Source organism: Ambystoma mexicanum, chromosome 2q (assembly GCF_040938575.1).
Source record: "Ambystoma mexicanum isolate Mex_15411 chromosome 2q, UKY_AmexF1_1, whole genome shotgun sequence".
NCBI lineage: Eukaryota > Metazoa > Chordata > Amphibia > Caudata > Ambystomatidae > Ambystoma > Ambystoma mexicanum.
Window position 1 is genome coordinate 531,071,657 of NC_090924.1, and position 18,077 is coordinate 531,089,733.

The following is an 18,077-nucleotide window of genomic DNA, read 5'->3' on the forward strand; positions in this document are numbered from 1 at the left end:
ATGGAGGTGTTGCTCTCGTCCAGGCGGCCGGCAACAAAGTCTCTGTACCGTTGCCGTTGGAGAAAGTTCTGCGACTGGTGCAGAGTTAAGAATGTGGATCCTTTTGAATGTGACATTCCCATGGTTCTGTCTTTTTTGCTTTCTTTGGCCCACAGGGGCTTGCAAGTGGGGACCATTAAAGGTTACCTGGCAACGCTGTCCATATTTAAGCGCTCGTCTGAAGAGTGTTCCTATTTTAAGATTCCTTTAATTTCTCAGTTTTTGAAAGGGCTCACTTATGTGTTCCCTCCGTCACCTTTTCTGGTGCCCAGTTGGGATTTGAACCTTGTTCTTATGTTTCTTATTGGTGCTCTGTTTGAGCTTTTACATTCTTGCTCTTTGAGACTGCTAACTCTTAAAACTGTGTTTTTGGTTGCGGTTACTTCCGCTCGCAGAGTGAGTGAGTTACAGGCACTTTCAGTTAAGCCACCCTTCACTGGGTTTCATAAGGACAGGGTTGTCCTTAGAGTTCGTCCTTCTTTTCTTCCGAAGGTGGTTTCGGAATTTCATTTGAGCCAGAAGGTTGTTCTTCCGGCGTTCTATCCTCCTGCACATCCTGGTAAGGAAGAGGAGAGACTCCATAGGGTTGATCCTAGGAGAGCGTTGAGCTTTTATATTTCGCGCATGTCCCGGGTCAGAGTGGACGATCAACTTTTCATTGGTTACGCTGGAAAGCGTTTGGGACAAGCTGTGACGAAACAGACTTTGTCTCGTTGGATTATTTTAGCTATCTCTGAGTGTTACCGCTTGGCGGGTAAGGACCCTCCGGCTGGCTTGCGGGCCCATTCTACTAGGGGAGTGGCTGCGTCTACTGCCCTGCAGAGGGGTGTTCCTATTCGTCACATCTGTGATGCAGCCACCTGGGCTTCAGTACATACTTTTGTACGTCACTACTCCCTCGATTCCATCAGAGGGCAGGATCTGGCCTTTGGCAAGGCAGTCCTAGATTCCGCAATTTGATTGGGCATGCTAAATTTGTGTTCTAAATTCTTTTCCCACCTCCTTGCTTGGTACTGCTTTGGGAGTCTGTCATAGATATGGAATACGTCGGAGGACCCAATCCTCTCGAAGAACAAGTTACTTTCTTACCTGGTAACGTTCTTTCGATGGGATGGTCCAACGGTGTATTCCATATCGCTCCCTCCCTACCTTCCCCGCTGCAGAATTTCTTTTGCGACTGCAGCTTGCGTTCCGCAAGGCCTTGTGTGTCTGACTGGCAGGAAACTGGTGGTACACGTTCTGCGGGAAAAAACTATAACTGAGGCTATGGGCGTCGTGCGTCCGACTTGTCACATCGGGTGACGTCGGCCGTCGGAGGAGGTCCTCGGGGACGGCGCATCAACGTCATCGACGCAGATGCCGAAGATTTTCTGAAGCAGCACAGCTGCGGACATTACCTGTCATAGATATGGAATACGTCGCCAGACCATCCCATCGAAAGAACGTTACCAGGTAAGAAAGTAACTTGTTCTTCTCCGTCAGAACCTGCCAACCTAGAGGCAGATGGTACAATGACTCTTCAGTGTCTGTTCTGTTACAGAACCTACAGTTTACATCTGAATCCTGCCATTGTTTCCTGATCATCAGAATTTCCTTGGTAGGAAATAGGTTTAATCTGAACATCAGGAATTTAGATCGAATTGAGCTAGAAGGAAACAGTCTAAGATGCCTCAGGATGGTATTCTGATGTCTGCATTCCACTTTGAAATTACAGTAGGTCTTGTACTGTCCCCTTGCTGTTATTGGGTCAACCCAGTCCCTTCTCCATAGCTTGATTTTACTAGCATCTGGATTGCTCAACAGTTCGGATTTAGAGAACCCCAAGTCTTTCAGTATTTTGACACACGCTGAATTCCAGATATTGAAGATAGGTTCACTTTTGGCCTCTAGGGCCTCTTTCAGGATCTTGAACCCTCTTACTGTGGGCTCCATTCTGCACTTTCTGTAGAGAGACAGAGGGCCTCATTACGAGGTTGGCGGTAGCCGTGCCTGTAGCACAGGCACGGCTGCCGCCGGTCTCCATTTTTTCCCGGCACCCGCGAATGGGCAATTACCGGGTCATGGCGAGTATGGCGGACCCGGTAATTGCCCATTCGCGGGTGCCAGTAATAAGGCACTCCCCAGCCCCGTTAAGCCCCATATGGCTGAATGGGACGTCGGATGCACCGGCACAATTCAGAGTGGTGCCGGTTCATCCGACGTGCTGTGCTCGCAGGTGCCGTTCTGCCCGCCAGGTCAGACCTGACGGGCTGACAGGCGCCCGCGAGCACAGCTCGTAATATGGCAGTCCGGGAACTACAGTACCGGCATGCTTACCGGTACCGTAGTTCCCGGACCGCCATGCTTGTAATGAGGCCCAAAGTTTTCCACTCCATCATCGCGCACAGGGACGTAAGACCCAGTTCGTATCTAATTGCGGGCATTGGCATACACCTAGGCAGGTCCAACATTCTCCGCCAGAATCTATCCACCATGCACGATCCATTGCAAGTAATACTTTTGTCCCATATGAAGCAATGGCCAACACCTTAGCTTATTAAAATGTAACCACCAGGATTTTAATAGGATCCGCGCTTGTGATGCTAGGTGTGTGATCTTCGTTTTCAATTGAGCGATCCTAGGACTTTCGTTTAGACTATTATTAGCCAACATGCCCAGATACACGAAGGAAGCGGTGACCATTATTTGTTCCCCATTTAAACGCAATACTGCTCTAGATTTTCTCTTCCCTACCAATAATATGTTTGTCTTTGGGACTTTAATGCTGAGTTCATTTGATTTAACCTACTCCCGCAACTCAGTCAGTTGTCGTTGAAGACCAATGGTGTTTGGTCAATTAAACCAAATCATCTGTGTAGAGCAAATGCCCCACGTGCCACCCATTTAGCCTAGGTGGGAACAATCTTACCTTGTTCAGTGATATGCCCAAATCCAATATAAAGAAATTAAACAGTTCTGGAGCCAAGGGGCATCCCTGTTTGAGGCCGCACCTTGTGTCTATTGACTCTGAGAGACACCCCCTTGCATCTAATCTTACTTTCTGACGTGTCCCCGAGTATAGAGACTGTATTGCTTGAAGCAGACCACCCGGGCAGCCACCCTTCCTTAATTTGTCCCACAACAGCTGAAGGTCAACCTAGTCGAAAACCTGTTTGAGGTTCACTAATGCCAAGTATATATGTTTTTTGTTCGCAAGAGCCCTCGTCTTCAGAATATTCAGCAAATATACATTTAATGATGCCCCAGCCTGTTTAACGAAGCCTGATGGATGGAGGTCAAAGCTTGCCAAATCCGAAATCCACTGCCTCAAGCCCTTTAGCAATAATGCTTCATAGATTTTAACAATGACATCCAACGGGGCAATGGGCAAGTAGTTGGCAGGATTATCCTGGTTGCCCTTTTTAAAAATCGGCACTATTACAGATGTTTTACAGAAGTTGGGGAGGTTCCCGGACTTCTGTCCGGGACCCTCCCCAACTTCTCAATCTTCCCAAAGAGAACCTCTAGAATGTCTGCCCAAGCTCCAGGTTCCACTTTGAGAATCACATTAGTCAAACCATCAGGCGCTGGGGCTCTGGAGTTACTCGCCTTGGTTATATACCACACCCCCATCCTACTGGGCCCCAAAGAGGTCTGTAAAATGACAATTGTTTCTCCGGTACTGCGTTTACTTTGATCGCTCTGGGATCCGACCCCACTGAATTTATCAGCTTCCACATCTCAGCTACGTTCTTTTTTATCAGCTGTCATGACATAAATTTGGCATCAGCTTGGTCCAACCTCCGTTTCAACGTCCTCAGCCAGTTGCTATATTGCTGACAATGTTTCCTCAGTTCCGCTCCCATTAAGTGGCCCTTCACTTACCAAATGTGTCTGAGGTCGGCTCTAAGGATCCTGTTTTCTTTCATAATATCCCGGCTCTATTTGTGTTTCAGAGCAAATTCGGTTTTGGTCGTTCTACCCACCACAGAAAAAAAGTCTAGCAGGAGTGTGGGATAGTTGATGTCCTCCGTGGAGGTCACGTCTGGTGTACCCCTCCCGTTCCCCCATAATCTTGTATGCAAGATCTCAAACTCCCTATGTCATTCCACTGTACTTCCTGTCCTTCCACTGGACTCTTTTGTGACCTCTGCGACTCTCTCACTCTCTATTCTCCCCTCTGGCCCGACTCACTCTGCAGGGCACACTCTGGATGTTCTGATCTCTTCAGACCTTCCCCTTTCGATCCCTCTCACCACTCATCTCTCCTGGAGTGGTCACTTTCTCCTTTCCTCCCATCTTACCCTCTCTACCCCTCAGGCCAAGCCAACTCCAGCACTGCCACCTACCTTCTCGGTTATCAGACCCATGAAGCGTGTGTCAGTTGAGGCTTTCGCCGCCACTTTCTCACCCCCCCCCCACCACTTTGGCTGACTCACACCCTGACACAGCCTTTTCCATGCTCCACTCTGCTATATCTGATACTCTCGATGTTCTTGCCCCTGTCATGAGGATCTGCTTGAAGCCCAAAGCCAAGTGCAACTCTGGTACGACTCAGACCTTGTCACCCTTAAAAGCAAGTACAGGGTGGCTGAGAGGAAATGACATGCTTCCGGTACATCCTCTGACAAACTTGCCTGCCGCCCGCTCCAAAGGCAATACCGGCTTTCCGTCCGCACCAAGAAGAGAGCCCACATCCAAGCCCGCGTCTCCGTGGCATCTAACAACTCGGCCGAACTCTTTAAAATCTGCAAGGAGCTAGCCAATCCTGCTACACTCTCTACCTTTCCTGTCCCCTCCCAGGCCCTCTGCATGGCCCTGGCTTCTCATTACATCTCTAAAACTACTACCCTGGCTGCAGCAGCGTAGTGCCAGGCCTCGGATTTCAAGATGGCTGCTGTTTTCTAAGATGGTGTTTCATTTTCTAGTGCAGTCTAAACCCAGTTACATGATAATCTACCTACAGTGCAACTTCTATTGATACCCCTACAACCTTCCCAAGCACCTACATTACACTGTTAGGCCTCTGCCGCATTTGGAACCTCTTGGGGGCCAGGGATGATCGCCCCTGCTTCCCAACAGTGTGCATTACAAACAAACAATAAATAAAGCATTGTTACCTCATTGAGCATCTTCGTTAAGTAAGGTTAGATCTAGATGGAAAACGTATTTAGGTGAAGAGATGGCAGATGCAAAATGGGCCAGATCGTTCATCTATACTAAATAGGCTAGTCCAGCCGGTTGTGGGGTGAGGTCTCTGGGTGACTTGTTGATGATGGGATATGATGGTTGGGTCATCCGCCAGGCATATGAGAAAGAGCTCTGGCAACCAGAGAAGGTGGAGTGCGTAGCTGTTTTCCACCAGTGCCACAATGATCAGAGGAATTCTGGAAAAATGGTTTCACTATTCTAATTGCTGCTGATAAAATAAAATAGAAAAAGAAACCGCATAATCCTCGCCTCGCTGTCTATATTAAATTGCGATTTTTGCGTTGTGTGGTGGCAAAATCGCAACTGTTCGTGGACAGGCTGCTCTAAATCTTTGCAAAACAGAAAGTCGTTGAAGCTAGGCAATGTTAGCTGTTTATGGGGAGTTTTCTGGTCTAACTGTACAATTCTTTTATCCGCCCTCTACCCTCTGTTGTGCAACCTTTTCCACAAATCCACAAGCAGGAAGGAATACCCTGAATCGATGCACATAGCCTTGATAAGTTTCATTCGAAAACCTAAGAAAGGGTGCATAAAACATACGAATTATGGCCTATTCCGTACTGCATGCAGACATTGAAATCTTAGAATAAGGTTGAATGCACTGAATGGAGGTTTTATTAAGGGAAGGTATGGCAAAAAGGAATATAAGGACGCTGTTCGAGGAGATTGGGTCCTCCGACAAATTCCATATCTATGACAGTAATCACCACAGCTGTGCTGCTTCGGAAAATCTTCGGCGTCTGCGTCGATGACGTCGATACGCCGCCCTCGAGGACCTCCGACAGCCGACGTCGCTGAATGTTATAAGTAGGACGCACGACGCCCGTAGCCTCAGTTCCGTTTTTTCCGCGAACATGTTTGCTTCGTGAATCTCGGTACGCCTCAACTCTTTGGAGTTTCTGTTGTTCATCCCGGTTCTTCGAACCTGTTTGTTTGTGAAGTTATTCTTCGTGAAGATGTCTACCTCGTCTTCCACACCGCGTCCGGGCTATAAGAAGTGAGAGGAATGTGGGTCCAAGATGTCGGTCACGGACTCGCAAGACGCCTGCCTCTGGTGCCTCGGGGAGGCCCATGACATGGATGACTGGGCCGACTGCCATTCGCTCACGTCCAAAGCCATGGTGTCCAAGCCCCGGAAGTCGAGGTCTGTGGGGCTTGTCTACGCCGTCGATGCTGTCAGCGCCGATTCACTCGACGCCTTTCGGGGCTGTGTCGACGGGGGTACCCCGTGGCTCGGGGAACCACCTAGGAAGGCTCTGGCCAAGGTCAAGCATGGCTTTGGTTCCAGTTCTGTGCCTTCTTACCGCCATCTGGAATTCATTTCAGAGGTGGATGAGGGCTCTGATGATGGCATGGTGCCTGACACGGTGCCTGACGAGATTCTCTCGGGCCATAGCCAGTGTGAGGACCTGAGGCAGTCCCTGCATGATGCTAGTGAGCTGGACACCTCACCGGAGGTGGAGTTTTGTAGGCCTGAGCCTGGCCCTCATGGCGATTCTTCGTACCGGCGACTTATGTCACGGGTCACCGAATACTTAGGATGGTCTGCTCCCCCAGGGGAGTTTGTTCAAGATGACCTTACGGATATCCTCGACATTGGTCCACCAACCAACCCGGTACTGCCATTCCATATGGCTCTGCAAAGAAGGGTAGCAGCGGCTTGGACTGCTCCGGAGAGTCTCCCGGCAGTGAGCAAGTCTTTGCTGCGAAAATACCGCCCAGCCAGTAGTGACCCCCTGCTACTTGTCCAAGCACCGTACTCCGGAGAGTTTGGTGGTGCAGGTGGCTACGGCCCCGGCAAAGCAGGCGTCATACCCTACCATCCCTCCTGATAGGGACGACAAGCGTTTTGACGGCTGGGCGAAGAAAGTGTTTTCTGCAGGGGGTATGGCGCTTCAGGCAGCCAACTCCATTTGTGCCTTGTCTCGTTTCACGCACACTCTGTGGAAATGTGTTTCCTTGGCGGCTGAACATATTCCCGAAGGGGATGAACGGGATGGTTTCCTTGCCATGGTTCAGGATGGCAAGGATGCTATGTGTGAGGCCGTTCAGTCGGGTTTGGACATGGCAGATTGCGTCAGCCGGTCCATGGCGGCGAGCACCGTGATACGCAGGTTTGCGTGGTTGCGGAAGTCACGGTTTGCTCCTGATGTGCAGGCCCGGCTCCTCAACATGCCCTTTGATGGGGAACATCTTTTTGGCAGCAAGGCTGACGAGAGCCTTGAGAGGTTGCAGACCTCCAAAGCTGCAGCGAAGTCGTTGGGCTCTGCAGTTCGACAACCTCCGCCTTTTCGTCTTAGGGGACAGCAATGGAGGGGAGGTTCCTTTCATTATTACTCATCCTTTGGTAAAGCGAGAGAGCTGCCAGTAAAAGGGGCCACCGTAGGAGTGCCAGAGGTGGAAAACAAGGTACTCGAGGTGCCAAGGCAGCTCGGCTGTTGCCTCTTTGCCCTCAGGCAACGCCACAGCCGCTTCAGCTCAGTCATGACGCCATGTCCCATGGTTCGCCGGTTGGGGTAAGGCTGGCGCAGCATCTTGCAGAGTGGCGCGCCATTACTTCAGATGTGTGGGTTCTGGAGATCATAACCCACGGCTAATGTCTTCCTTTCCGGCAGAGGCCTCAAGACAATCCACCGGGGGATCTCTTTGAAGAGTTTGGATCCGCTCCTTGCGCAGGAAATTCAATCCCTGCTGGAGAAAGGCGCCATAGAACTGGTGCCTGTAGCGGAGAGGAACAAGGGATGGTATTCCCCTTATTTTTTGATTTCCAAGAAAGATGGGGGATTGAGACCCATCATGGACTTGCGCGGTTTGAACAAACTCCTCAGGAAGGACAAGTTCAAGATGGTTACTCTTTCTCAAGTCCTCCAGGCCCTTCTACTTCAGGACTGGTTGGTGTCTCTCGACCTCAAGGACCCTTATTTTTATGTGCCGATCCATCCGAAGCACAAGAAGTACCTGAGGTTTGCGGTTGGCGACTCGCACTTTCAGTTTCGGGTCCTGCCGTTCGGATTGACCTCTGCCCCGAGGGTCTTCACCAAGCTCATGGTAGTGGTGGCAGCGCACCTCAGGAAAGGGGGGATTCACGTCTACCCCTACCTGGACGATTGGTTGATCAGGGCGCGCTCTCCCGAGCAAGTCCTGGATCATCTGTCAGTCACCTGCCACTCCCTCTACAAGCTGGGCTTCTCACTCAACTTAAAGAAGTCCCATTTGACACCGACTCAGAGGCTCCAGTACATCGGAGCAGTGCTCGACACAGCCCTGGGGCAGTGTTTTCCTCCCCAGGTGAGGGCTCATCACAAACAGCAGATGGTGCACAAGTTTCAACTTGCCCAGACTCTCCGAGCGTTTGAGTTCTTGAGACTTCTCGGCCTCATGGCATCCTGCATTCTTCTGGTGCCAGAGGCCAGGTTGCAGATGAGATCTTTGCAGTGGGCACTCAAGCTCCAGTGGTCTCAGTCCTCCGGCAGGATGTCGGACCCTGTTCAGGTGCCGTCTTTGGTCGCCCGGGACCTTCTGTGGTGGGCCGACGAAGGCAATCTGATGAGGTGGGCTCCATTTTGGCTGCCCTGGCCAGAGGTGATGATCGTGTTGGACGCAACCCTCACGGGATGGGGAGCTCATGCCAACGAGTTGACGGTCAGCGGTTGTTGGTCTCCGTCGGAGTCCAGACTCCAAATCAATCTCTTGGAGCTGAGGGCCGTCAGGCTAGCCCTGAAGGCTTTTCTGCCGACTGTGCGAGGAAAGAATGTCCTGGTCCTGATCCTGTCGGACAACATGGTGGCCATGCACTACCTCAACAAAAAGTAGGGGCAGGGTCACCTCCTCTGTGCAGGGAGGCAATGCAGCTCTGGTTCTGGGCAATGCAGCAGGAAGTTTCGATCTCGGCAGTTCATCTGGCAGGAGACGAAAACGAGAGGGCGGACGCTCTGAGCAGGCAGAGCGTGATCTCTCACGAGTGGACTCAGGAGATTCTCCTGGAGATCTTCGCCCTTTGGGGGACCCCTCATGTGGATCTCTTCGCCTCCAGTGTCAACCGGAAGTGCGAGAGGTTCTGCTCGCGGGAATTTCCTCCAAACGGAGCCTTAGGAGACGCATTCGTGGTGGAGTGGTCTTTCCCACTGCTGTACGCGTTTCCTCCAGTCCCCGTCATCCCGCAAGTACTGCGGAGGTTACGGAGGTTCGGTTCCCGGATGATCCTCATTTCTCCGGCGTGGGCCCGGAGGACGTGGTACCCGGACCTTCTCGACTTGTCCATATGCCCTCCACGTCGTCTTCCCTACCGAGACGATCTGCTCTCACGGGAGGGGGGTCAGGTTCTCCATCCAGAGGTCAGGTCCCTCAACCTTCACGCTTGGCTTCTGAAAGGTTGAGGTATAAGGATTGGGACCTCCCTGAAAACGTGATGGAGGTGTTGCTCTCGTCCAGGCGGCCGGCAACAAAGTCTCTGTACCGTTGCCGTTGGAGAAAGTTCTACGACTGGTGCAGAGTTAAGAATGTGGATCCTTTTGAATGTGCAATTCCCATGGTTCTGTCTTTTTTGCTTTCTTTGGCCCACAGGGGCCTTCAAGTGGGTACCATTAAAGGTTACCTGGTGGCGCTGGCCATATTTAAGCGCTCGTCTGAAGAGTGTTCCTATTTTAAAATTCCTTTAATTTCTCAGTTTCTGAAAGGGCTCGCTAATGTGTTCCCTCCGTCACCTTTCCAGGTGCCCGGTTGGGATTTGAACCTTGTTCTCAAGTTTCGGATGGGTGCTCCTTTTGAGCCTTTGCATTCATGTCCTTTGGGACTGTTAACTCTGAAAACTGTATTTTTAGTTGCGGTCACTTCCGCTCGTAGAGTGAGTGAGTTACAGGCACTTTCAGTTAAGCCACCATTCACTGTGTTTCATAAGGACCGGGTTGTCCTTAGCGTTCATCCTTCTTTTCTTCCGAAGGTGGTGTCGGAATTTCATTTGAGCCAGAAGGTTGTTCTTCCGGCATTTTATCCTCCTCCGCATCCTGGTAAGGAAGATGAGAGGCTCCATAGGATTGATCCTAGGAGAGCGTTAAGCTTTTATATTTCACTCATTTCCCGGGTCAGAGTGGACGATCAGCTCTTTATTGGTTACGCTGGAAAGCGTTTGGGACAGGCTGTGACGAAACATACTTTGTCTCGCTGGATTATTTTGGCTATCTGAGTGTTAATGCTTGGCGGGTAAGGACCCACCGGTCGGCTTACGGGCCCATTCTACCAGGGGTATTGCTGCCTCTACTGCCCTGCAGAGGGATGTTCCTATTCGCAACATCTGTGATGCAGCCACCTGAGCTTCGGTACATACTTTTGTACGTCACTATTCCCTCGATTCCATCCGGGGGCAGGATCTGGCCTTTGACAAAGCGGTCCTTTACTCCACAATTTGATTGGGCATGCAAAATTTCTGTTTTCTAAATTCTTTTCCCTCCTCCTTGCATTGGTACTGCTTTGGGAGTCTGTCATACATATGGAATATGTCGGAGGACCCAATCCCCTCGAAGAATAAGTTACTCTCTTACTTGGTAACGTTCTTTCGATGGGATGGTCCGACGACGTATTACATATCGCTCCCTCCCTATCTTCCCCGCTACAGAATTTCTTATGCGATTGCCGCTTACGTTTCCGCGAGGCTTTGTGTGTCAGACTGGCAGAAGACTGGTGGCACACGTTCTGGGAAAAAACTACAGCTGAGGCTACGGGCGTCGTGCTTCCTACTTATAACATCCAGTGACGTTGGCCGTCGGAGGAGGTCCTTGAGGGCGGCGTATCAACGTCATCGACTCAGGACACATACACCGAAGATTTTCCAAAGCAGCACAGCTGTGGTGGTTACTGTCATAGATATGGAATACGTCGTCTGACCATCCCATCGCAAGAACGTTACCAGGTAAGAGAGTAACTTGTCCTTTCACATTCTCCACGCATGTGGGGGCAGGGAAGAAGTTGCTAAAATGTATACATGGAGAAAAGGGGCTTGATCCGGTTAGATGGCATTACCTGGAAATTACACTTCCAAGGGGTGGATTTGGGGACCTCTGCTTGTCCCTGTTCGGGCACCATGCTGGAATACAAATATGCGTTGCTACTAATGGCATACCGTCAGAAGCTTTGAAATGAGATAGGGTTGCCTGCGCTCAACCTTGCTTTTCAATTTAGCACTAGAGTTCCTGCTGCCTCCACTCGTCAGACCCTGGAAATGAAGTGTGTAAATTAAGGAAATAATGAGACCAAAGCACTATCCTCTGCAAATGGTCTAATAGTGGCCTTTTTAGAGGACATTGATCGCAGCCTGACGCTTTTATGCAGTTGGGTGTCTGGCCATAGGGTGAACTGGGGATAAGCAAGGTGCTACCTCTGTCTAAAAGCTTTTCAATGGCTGTTTTCTAATTGGTGGATTGCAATGGTCGGAAGGTGGAGGGAAATGCTTGGGAACAGCTATGATGAGGGATGTTGGCAGACCAATGGCAGTTTAATACCTAAGGTGGTAAAGGTATCTATTAGGAGGTGGTCCTATTTGAAACCCTACCTATGGAGTAAAATTGCGTTACTTAAGAGGGTGTCCCCCCCCCCCCCCACCCGAACCCCCTCGAAATCACTGTATGTGTTTGGGAGGTAAAGTTGGCCTACAGGGCAAAGCTTGTTTGGCAGGTACTTCATAGGAATGTGTCGAGAGGAGGATTTGGCTTCCAGAGGCTAAGGAGTTACCACCAGGGCTTTAAGTGGGGTAAGAAATCGAGGGGGGGGCCTCATTTGGGGGCGTGGCTTGTGGGAGGGGCGTGGCCTAAAAGTAGGCAAATCGTAGGGTATACACACAAATATATATAAATGTTATATATTTGTGTGCGTACCTTACTATGGTTTGTGTACTATGCAAGGCCCCGATTGTTTACATTGGGAGAGGGGGTGCACTAAAAGCCCTATGATTTGGAGTCCTTGTAGACAGAAATGTCAGATTCGCCCACGCTTTTGTTGCCCCACCATCCTTCTGAGCTACTGTAGATAAGTGGGGCCATCATGGACTCAACTAATCTTGCTGTATTGCATCGACCAACTGTACTTTCTGTAACTAGCGCCTGGATGCCCATGGGCTTTGTGCGCGGCTATGAATGCAAAACTAAAGAAGTAAAATCCAATAGAATCTCAGTGGTGACATTTATATCCCTCCTACTCTAACTGAAAACGGCGACTCTCACCTAAGTACTGGCTTCATGGGAGATTGTCTTTCCCACTTGGTGCTCGGCGTACAAGTACCCTGGCCTTTGCAAAAAGACATTCTGAAACTTTGGAACTCACATGATAGGAACAAATGGAATGGAATGGATAGAACAGATGGAGTGGATAGAACGGATGGAGTAGATGTTACGGATAGAACTGATGGAGTGCATAAAATGGAGGGAAATCATGGAACGGATGGAGTGCATGAAACGGATAAAGTGCATGGAAATGACGAGTACATAGAACCTATGGGGTGCATGTGACGGATGAAGTGCATGTGACGGATGGAATGCATGGGACGGTTAGAGTGGATGGAACTAATGGTGTTTTTGGAACGGATGGAGTGGATTAAACGGATGGAGTGGGTGGAACCGATGGAGTGGATGGAATGATTGGAGTCGATGATAAGGATGAAGACGATGGAACAGATAGAGTAGATGGAACGGATGGTCTGGATGGAACGGATGGAATGGATGGAACAGATGGAGATGGGCGAACAGCTTATGTAGATGAACAATCGAATGATAGAATGAATGGAATGACTAATTAACCAAATAAAGAACCAGGCGAAATGTGTGAACAGACTGAGTGAATAAAACAGATTGAATAAATGGTTCAGATGTGCGCTTGATCTGAAGCACCTGCTGAAACCCACTATATCACATCACCACGCTTGCTCTCTTCTTTACACCACCACTCAACTAGAACACAGCGATACTATGACACATTCTGTATAGCTGTTCTCATACCAACACCTGCCACATACTCCCCATCATCCTAACTAAACGCAGCTGGCTGCACACCCGCCAGCCTAGGCATTCTCCTCAGGCCTAACGCAGCCAGAATCAGTCTGGTATCACCTCGCCAGAACGAACACATACTCCTGATCTCCCAACCACCACACCTACCACTAAGAAGCAGCGATCATACAAGTGCCACACTGCTGCACACATAACCGGTGCTCACACGCACCTTATGACGCTCTCTCTACTGACTTGAATTACAGTTCTCGAGGGCGTTCAACCTACCAGCGACTTGAGATCATACCAATGGTACATAAGGCGCTATATAAATGCAAAGTAACATAACATAACGCATAAAACGTTATATTGAGAACACTGGGTTGCAAGCATGGCCTTTTCTCAAAATACTCAAAACTTTGTTCGGCTGGAAGGATATACTCGTTATCTATTAGTGCATTTGGGGGCATTCTAACAAGTCAAATTCTTAGTCCACTCATGGCTCACTTGCGGTTATTGTTCACCCTGATTTAATCTGCTCGTCTTGTCTGTTCGTCTGCCCGTGTTCTCCATTTTGTTTGTGCTTTTGCGAAGGCTGCAGCATTACTGGTGGAGGGTGACGGTTTGTTTTAGTGTTAAGAAAGACCGTGCATTTTCTTCAAATTGGCACCGCGCCAAAAAACGAGGGTTGAATGATTTATATCGTCTTGACCCTGAAAACCAATAAGAAAGAAAGCGAAAATGCAGAAATGTCCAGCAGATGGCAGCGTTTTCTATGAAATCAGTATACCCATAATTTAAGAAGACCATCTTGCGCCTTTTCATGCAGGGTAATACAAGACATATGCATTGCCGGTATGCATTTTAAACATTCGAGAGTTAAATAAAGGCCTACTTGAAGCTGTTGATACACATTTCCCCTCTGTACGTCCAGACCTTTAGCTTTAGACTGCCCCTGCAAAAGTTCCCACAAATTGGCCCGCAAACTACAACCCGCATATTAAAAACAAAACTATTTTGCAAAAACCTGCGCACACTAGACTAACTTGTTACAAAAATTGAAGCAAAATTCGTAATTTCATGTAATCTAAGTGCACAACATGAAACCTATTTTTTGATGATTGCATTTTTCCATGTTGCATATTATTAATTCAGCATTGTCAAGGGTGGACTTTTCCCAGAAACGCCCTTAGTAAAATTTTAGGATGCTTGGATTCTGTTTGGCCGCTTTGAGTGACATGGTTTGTTTGTGGTACTCTATAAATCAAAACAAATCTTTCTGACTTTAAGGACGATAAAAGAATATATGAAAGCCCTGCCGGTATGTTAGCTCAATGGGTTAAGCCTTTGCCCAGAGACCTACATGTCAACAATTCGAACATTGGCGGGGCTAACTCAACGAACGTTTCATCCTACATAAATTGATATATTAAGTACATCATTGTGCTGTATAATAGCAGCACCGTTTAGATGGGGCCATGCAGTTTTTCAGTCTGTGCTTGTGCTATATGAAAACGTATTATTGTGAACTGAGACCGATATCACTCTTACCTCTTTCAACAGACTTGCCATGTCTGTTCGTCTGATATATAAGTCGTTCATATAGGTTTTAAAACCTGTTTATTCCAGGTGGCTGAACTGAACCTGCAACGATGTTCCAAGCTTCCGCCAAAGAATGGTGCGACCTTGAAAGTGACAAAGGTGGTGGTGCGCGCACCTGAGAAGCGCGGGCACGCCAACGAACCCGAAAGCCACTCAAGCAAAACTCGTCTTGATCATCCCAGGTAATCCTACCGCCTGTGCCACTTCACACGCTTTGTGCCGCTAATGTATCTGCATGCGCGTTCGTCAGTATTCCAGAGCTTCAGTCACTTCCAGAGCTCAAAGGCACATGGTTGTCATTCATCAATTCTTGCCAGAGGAGCTAAAACACCATGGAAGGTTATGCTGCATTGAGTAAATCCCATTGGTTAGAAATCATTCTCTTAAGAATGCCAATCCATTCCTTTTTAGTTAGCTTGCTTTGAAAAGAGTCATCAGTATTTTGGAAAAAATGTAGTTCTCTGCTGTAGAGGTTGCTGTTCATCATTGTCCGAATGAGATGTTCTCACAGGGTCCCCGATTACCTTTTGGTTTCTGGATTTCGATCTCTATTGAATCACACTAACTCAGTGCAGGAATAGGTTCATATTTTACTGGATCTGGATTCTCGAAAAAATGTCCCTGTGCACCTAGGGAAGCCAAAAACCCATAACCAGACGATTATACAACACTACACCCGCAGTGATCTTCTGTTCCCTACGCACAGGGTAGCCCTGCGATGTGTTTTTTTTTTCTTCATTTGCTGACCAGGACAGAGTCTTAAGCTGGCTTCAGCCGCACTGTGGCCTTCCCATGTGAGTGGGTTCTGAAAGCAAGAGTGACCCAGCAGCAGATTGGGAATCTTTCCAACAACGGGCCACACCTGTTGGTAGGGTTTCCTTTCGAATGGCTGAAAATATAGAATTCGTCGATCCGAGTAATCTTTTTTAATTTATTTTTTTATTTAGCTGAAATTAATCAACTTTAAAAATAAGTTTTCTTTTGCCAATGTTACAAGGTTAAAAAAAAGAAAAGCGTGATCTTACAACATCGTTTCAAAAACAGTAAACAAAATTGAATTGCATTAAAAATGATAAAGTAACAACAACAGATGTAAGTTACTCAATTAACCAACTCATCGCTTAAACATTAATCACTATAAAATTGATGAGACTGCACAAATTCTTGGTCAACTTATCAACAGAAAAAAAAGAAGATTCATAAAAAATTATACATCATCAGTTAATGCATTATCATGTAATGTTAACTCATTCAGAAGTATAATTGAATTAATTCTTAAGGATGCATTTGTGCCATGAAAAATTTACTGCCACAGCATATCAGAGGCAATTTCTCTGTAGTTTGACAGGCTAGGCTTCAAATATTGGGTTTGTTTATCTCTAAGAAGTTCACATTCGGTGAGAAGATGGTATAGAGTTTCAGGTTATGTTTTCTTTTGACAATACCTACAAAAGTTTTTTTGTGATAGAATAATTTTACGCTTGGCCAATATCTCCCACTTGGCCACAAATTGAACCTCAGACGTGAGAATTCTGTTCTGAGAGTCTCTGATGGTGACTTAATTAAATATGACTCAGTTTTATTGTACTTTTTATAGGATTGAAAATAACCTTTAAAATCCTGAAACTGTAAACATCGTTCTCTATTTCTAATCCAATCAGGCGTAACGTCTTTGTTTTAGCTCTAAAAGGATTTTCAAGAAGCATTTTAAGAGAGCCATCAGCATCAGCTAAGGCATCCAGTGCTACTTGGTGCCATTTACGGATGTATGGATCATTGCTTGAAATATATAATTAGACAAAGTGCCTATAAGAATGGTCGTGTCAGTTGTTATAATACACTTCCGAAATAAACTAACAATTTGCCAAAGATGACGCGTGTATTGCGATATTAGACCCAATTCGTGCCTGATCCAGGGAATTGGAATACAATTGGGTAGGCCAAGACAACGCTTCCAGAAAACACTCTTCAATTTATTCCATTGTGATTCAGAGATTCATTCTTGAGTTTCTGATCCATAGAGTAGGATAGGGGTAACCTTTTGGCAGAAATAAGTTAGCGCAGGGCACATAGAAAACTTTCCAAACTTTGTTTGAATGATGGATGTCTAAGATATCATATGACCCAATTTGTCATTTCATTTAGACCATTAGGATCAATTATCATAACTTTGGTTTTCCCTAAATTGATAGTAAATTATCTTGGGCATAAGTCGAGAGACCATCCAAAAGAGTTTGAAGGCCTCCAGGAGTTTTAGAAAGTAAAATCAGATCATCACCATAAAGTAAGACTGGTGTAGCTTTAAATGCTAGTTTAGGCGGGTCTCCCAACACTTTATCAAATGCATGTACAATAGCCACCAAAAAGAAATTAAATACAGCAGAGGCAAGAACACAGCCTTGCTTCAATCCTCTATAGGTTTTAATGGATTGTGATAGGTTGCCTTTTATGTTCAGCCTCACTTGTATACTCATATTAGTATGTAATGCACTTATTAAGGCTACAATATATGATGGACATCCCTCTTGGTTGAGCTTCTGAAGTAAGATTTCGCGAGATACCGAATCAAAGGCAGCTCGTAAATCGATAAAAACAAGATAAAGAGGCTGTTTAATGGCAGTGATCGTCAAAAGATTAATTGAGGTTCCTAGACCTGAGATAAACCCTGTTTAAATCGATTGAAGAGTTTCCCTGGGGCGTCTAGAAGGGTGATCGGCCTATAGTTAGAGGGATTAGACCGATCGCCCTTCTTAAAAATGGGAACAAGAATAGAACGACACCAGGTCACGGGGATCGTGTTTGTTTGAAGGATCAGGACCAAAATATGGAATAAAATGTTTGCCCACATCTGGGGATTCTGTTTGAACATATAATTGTTGAGCCCATCCGGGCCGGGGGCCCTGGAGGTACTCGATTTTTGAATAAAATATATGATATCTTCCTCAAGGATTTCCATTTGATGGAAGTTCACTGTTGGTACAGAATTGACTTGGTGAGATTGTTCCGGTATAGTGTAAAGGGAAGTATAATAAGCAATTCAAGTGCTCTCCAATACTCCATTAATCTGAGCATTTGTCTCTCATGATTTGCAATGTTTAAAAGAGACCATATATTTGATAAATTTTTGGATACTATAGCTTGTAGCATGGTCTCCATCATGTTGATAGAGAATTGCTCTGAGACTTGACACAATTTCTGTATTTGCATTTTAGTGATCTAATTACAGTAGTCCTTAAAGGAAAAGGTAAATGCGAAGCTTTTCACTTATTTTTA

The 18,077-nt window shown here is 47.2% G+C and overlaps 1 protein-coding gene across 4 annotated transcripts in view; it reads left to right on the forward strand.

The window, feature by feature from the left end:
• The window catches only part of REXO5 (RNA exonuclease 5), a 1,375,618-nt gene that overhangs the window by 675,355 nt on the left and 682,186 nt on the right, over positions 1-18,077 (forward strand). For all 4 annotated transcript variants that reach the window (XM_069647648.1, XM_069647652.1, XM_069647650.1 and 1 more), the window contains one exon: positions 14,832-14,986. In XM_069647648.1, the coding sequence (XP_069503749.1) occupies positions 14,832-14,986 (155 nt within the window). The remainder of the gene's footprint in view (positions 1-14,831; positions 14,987-18,077) is intronic.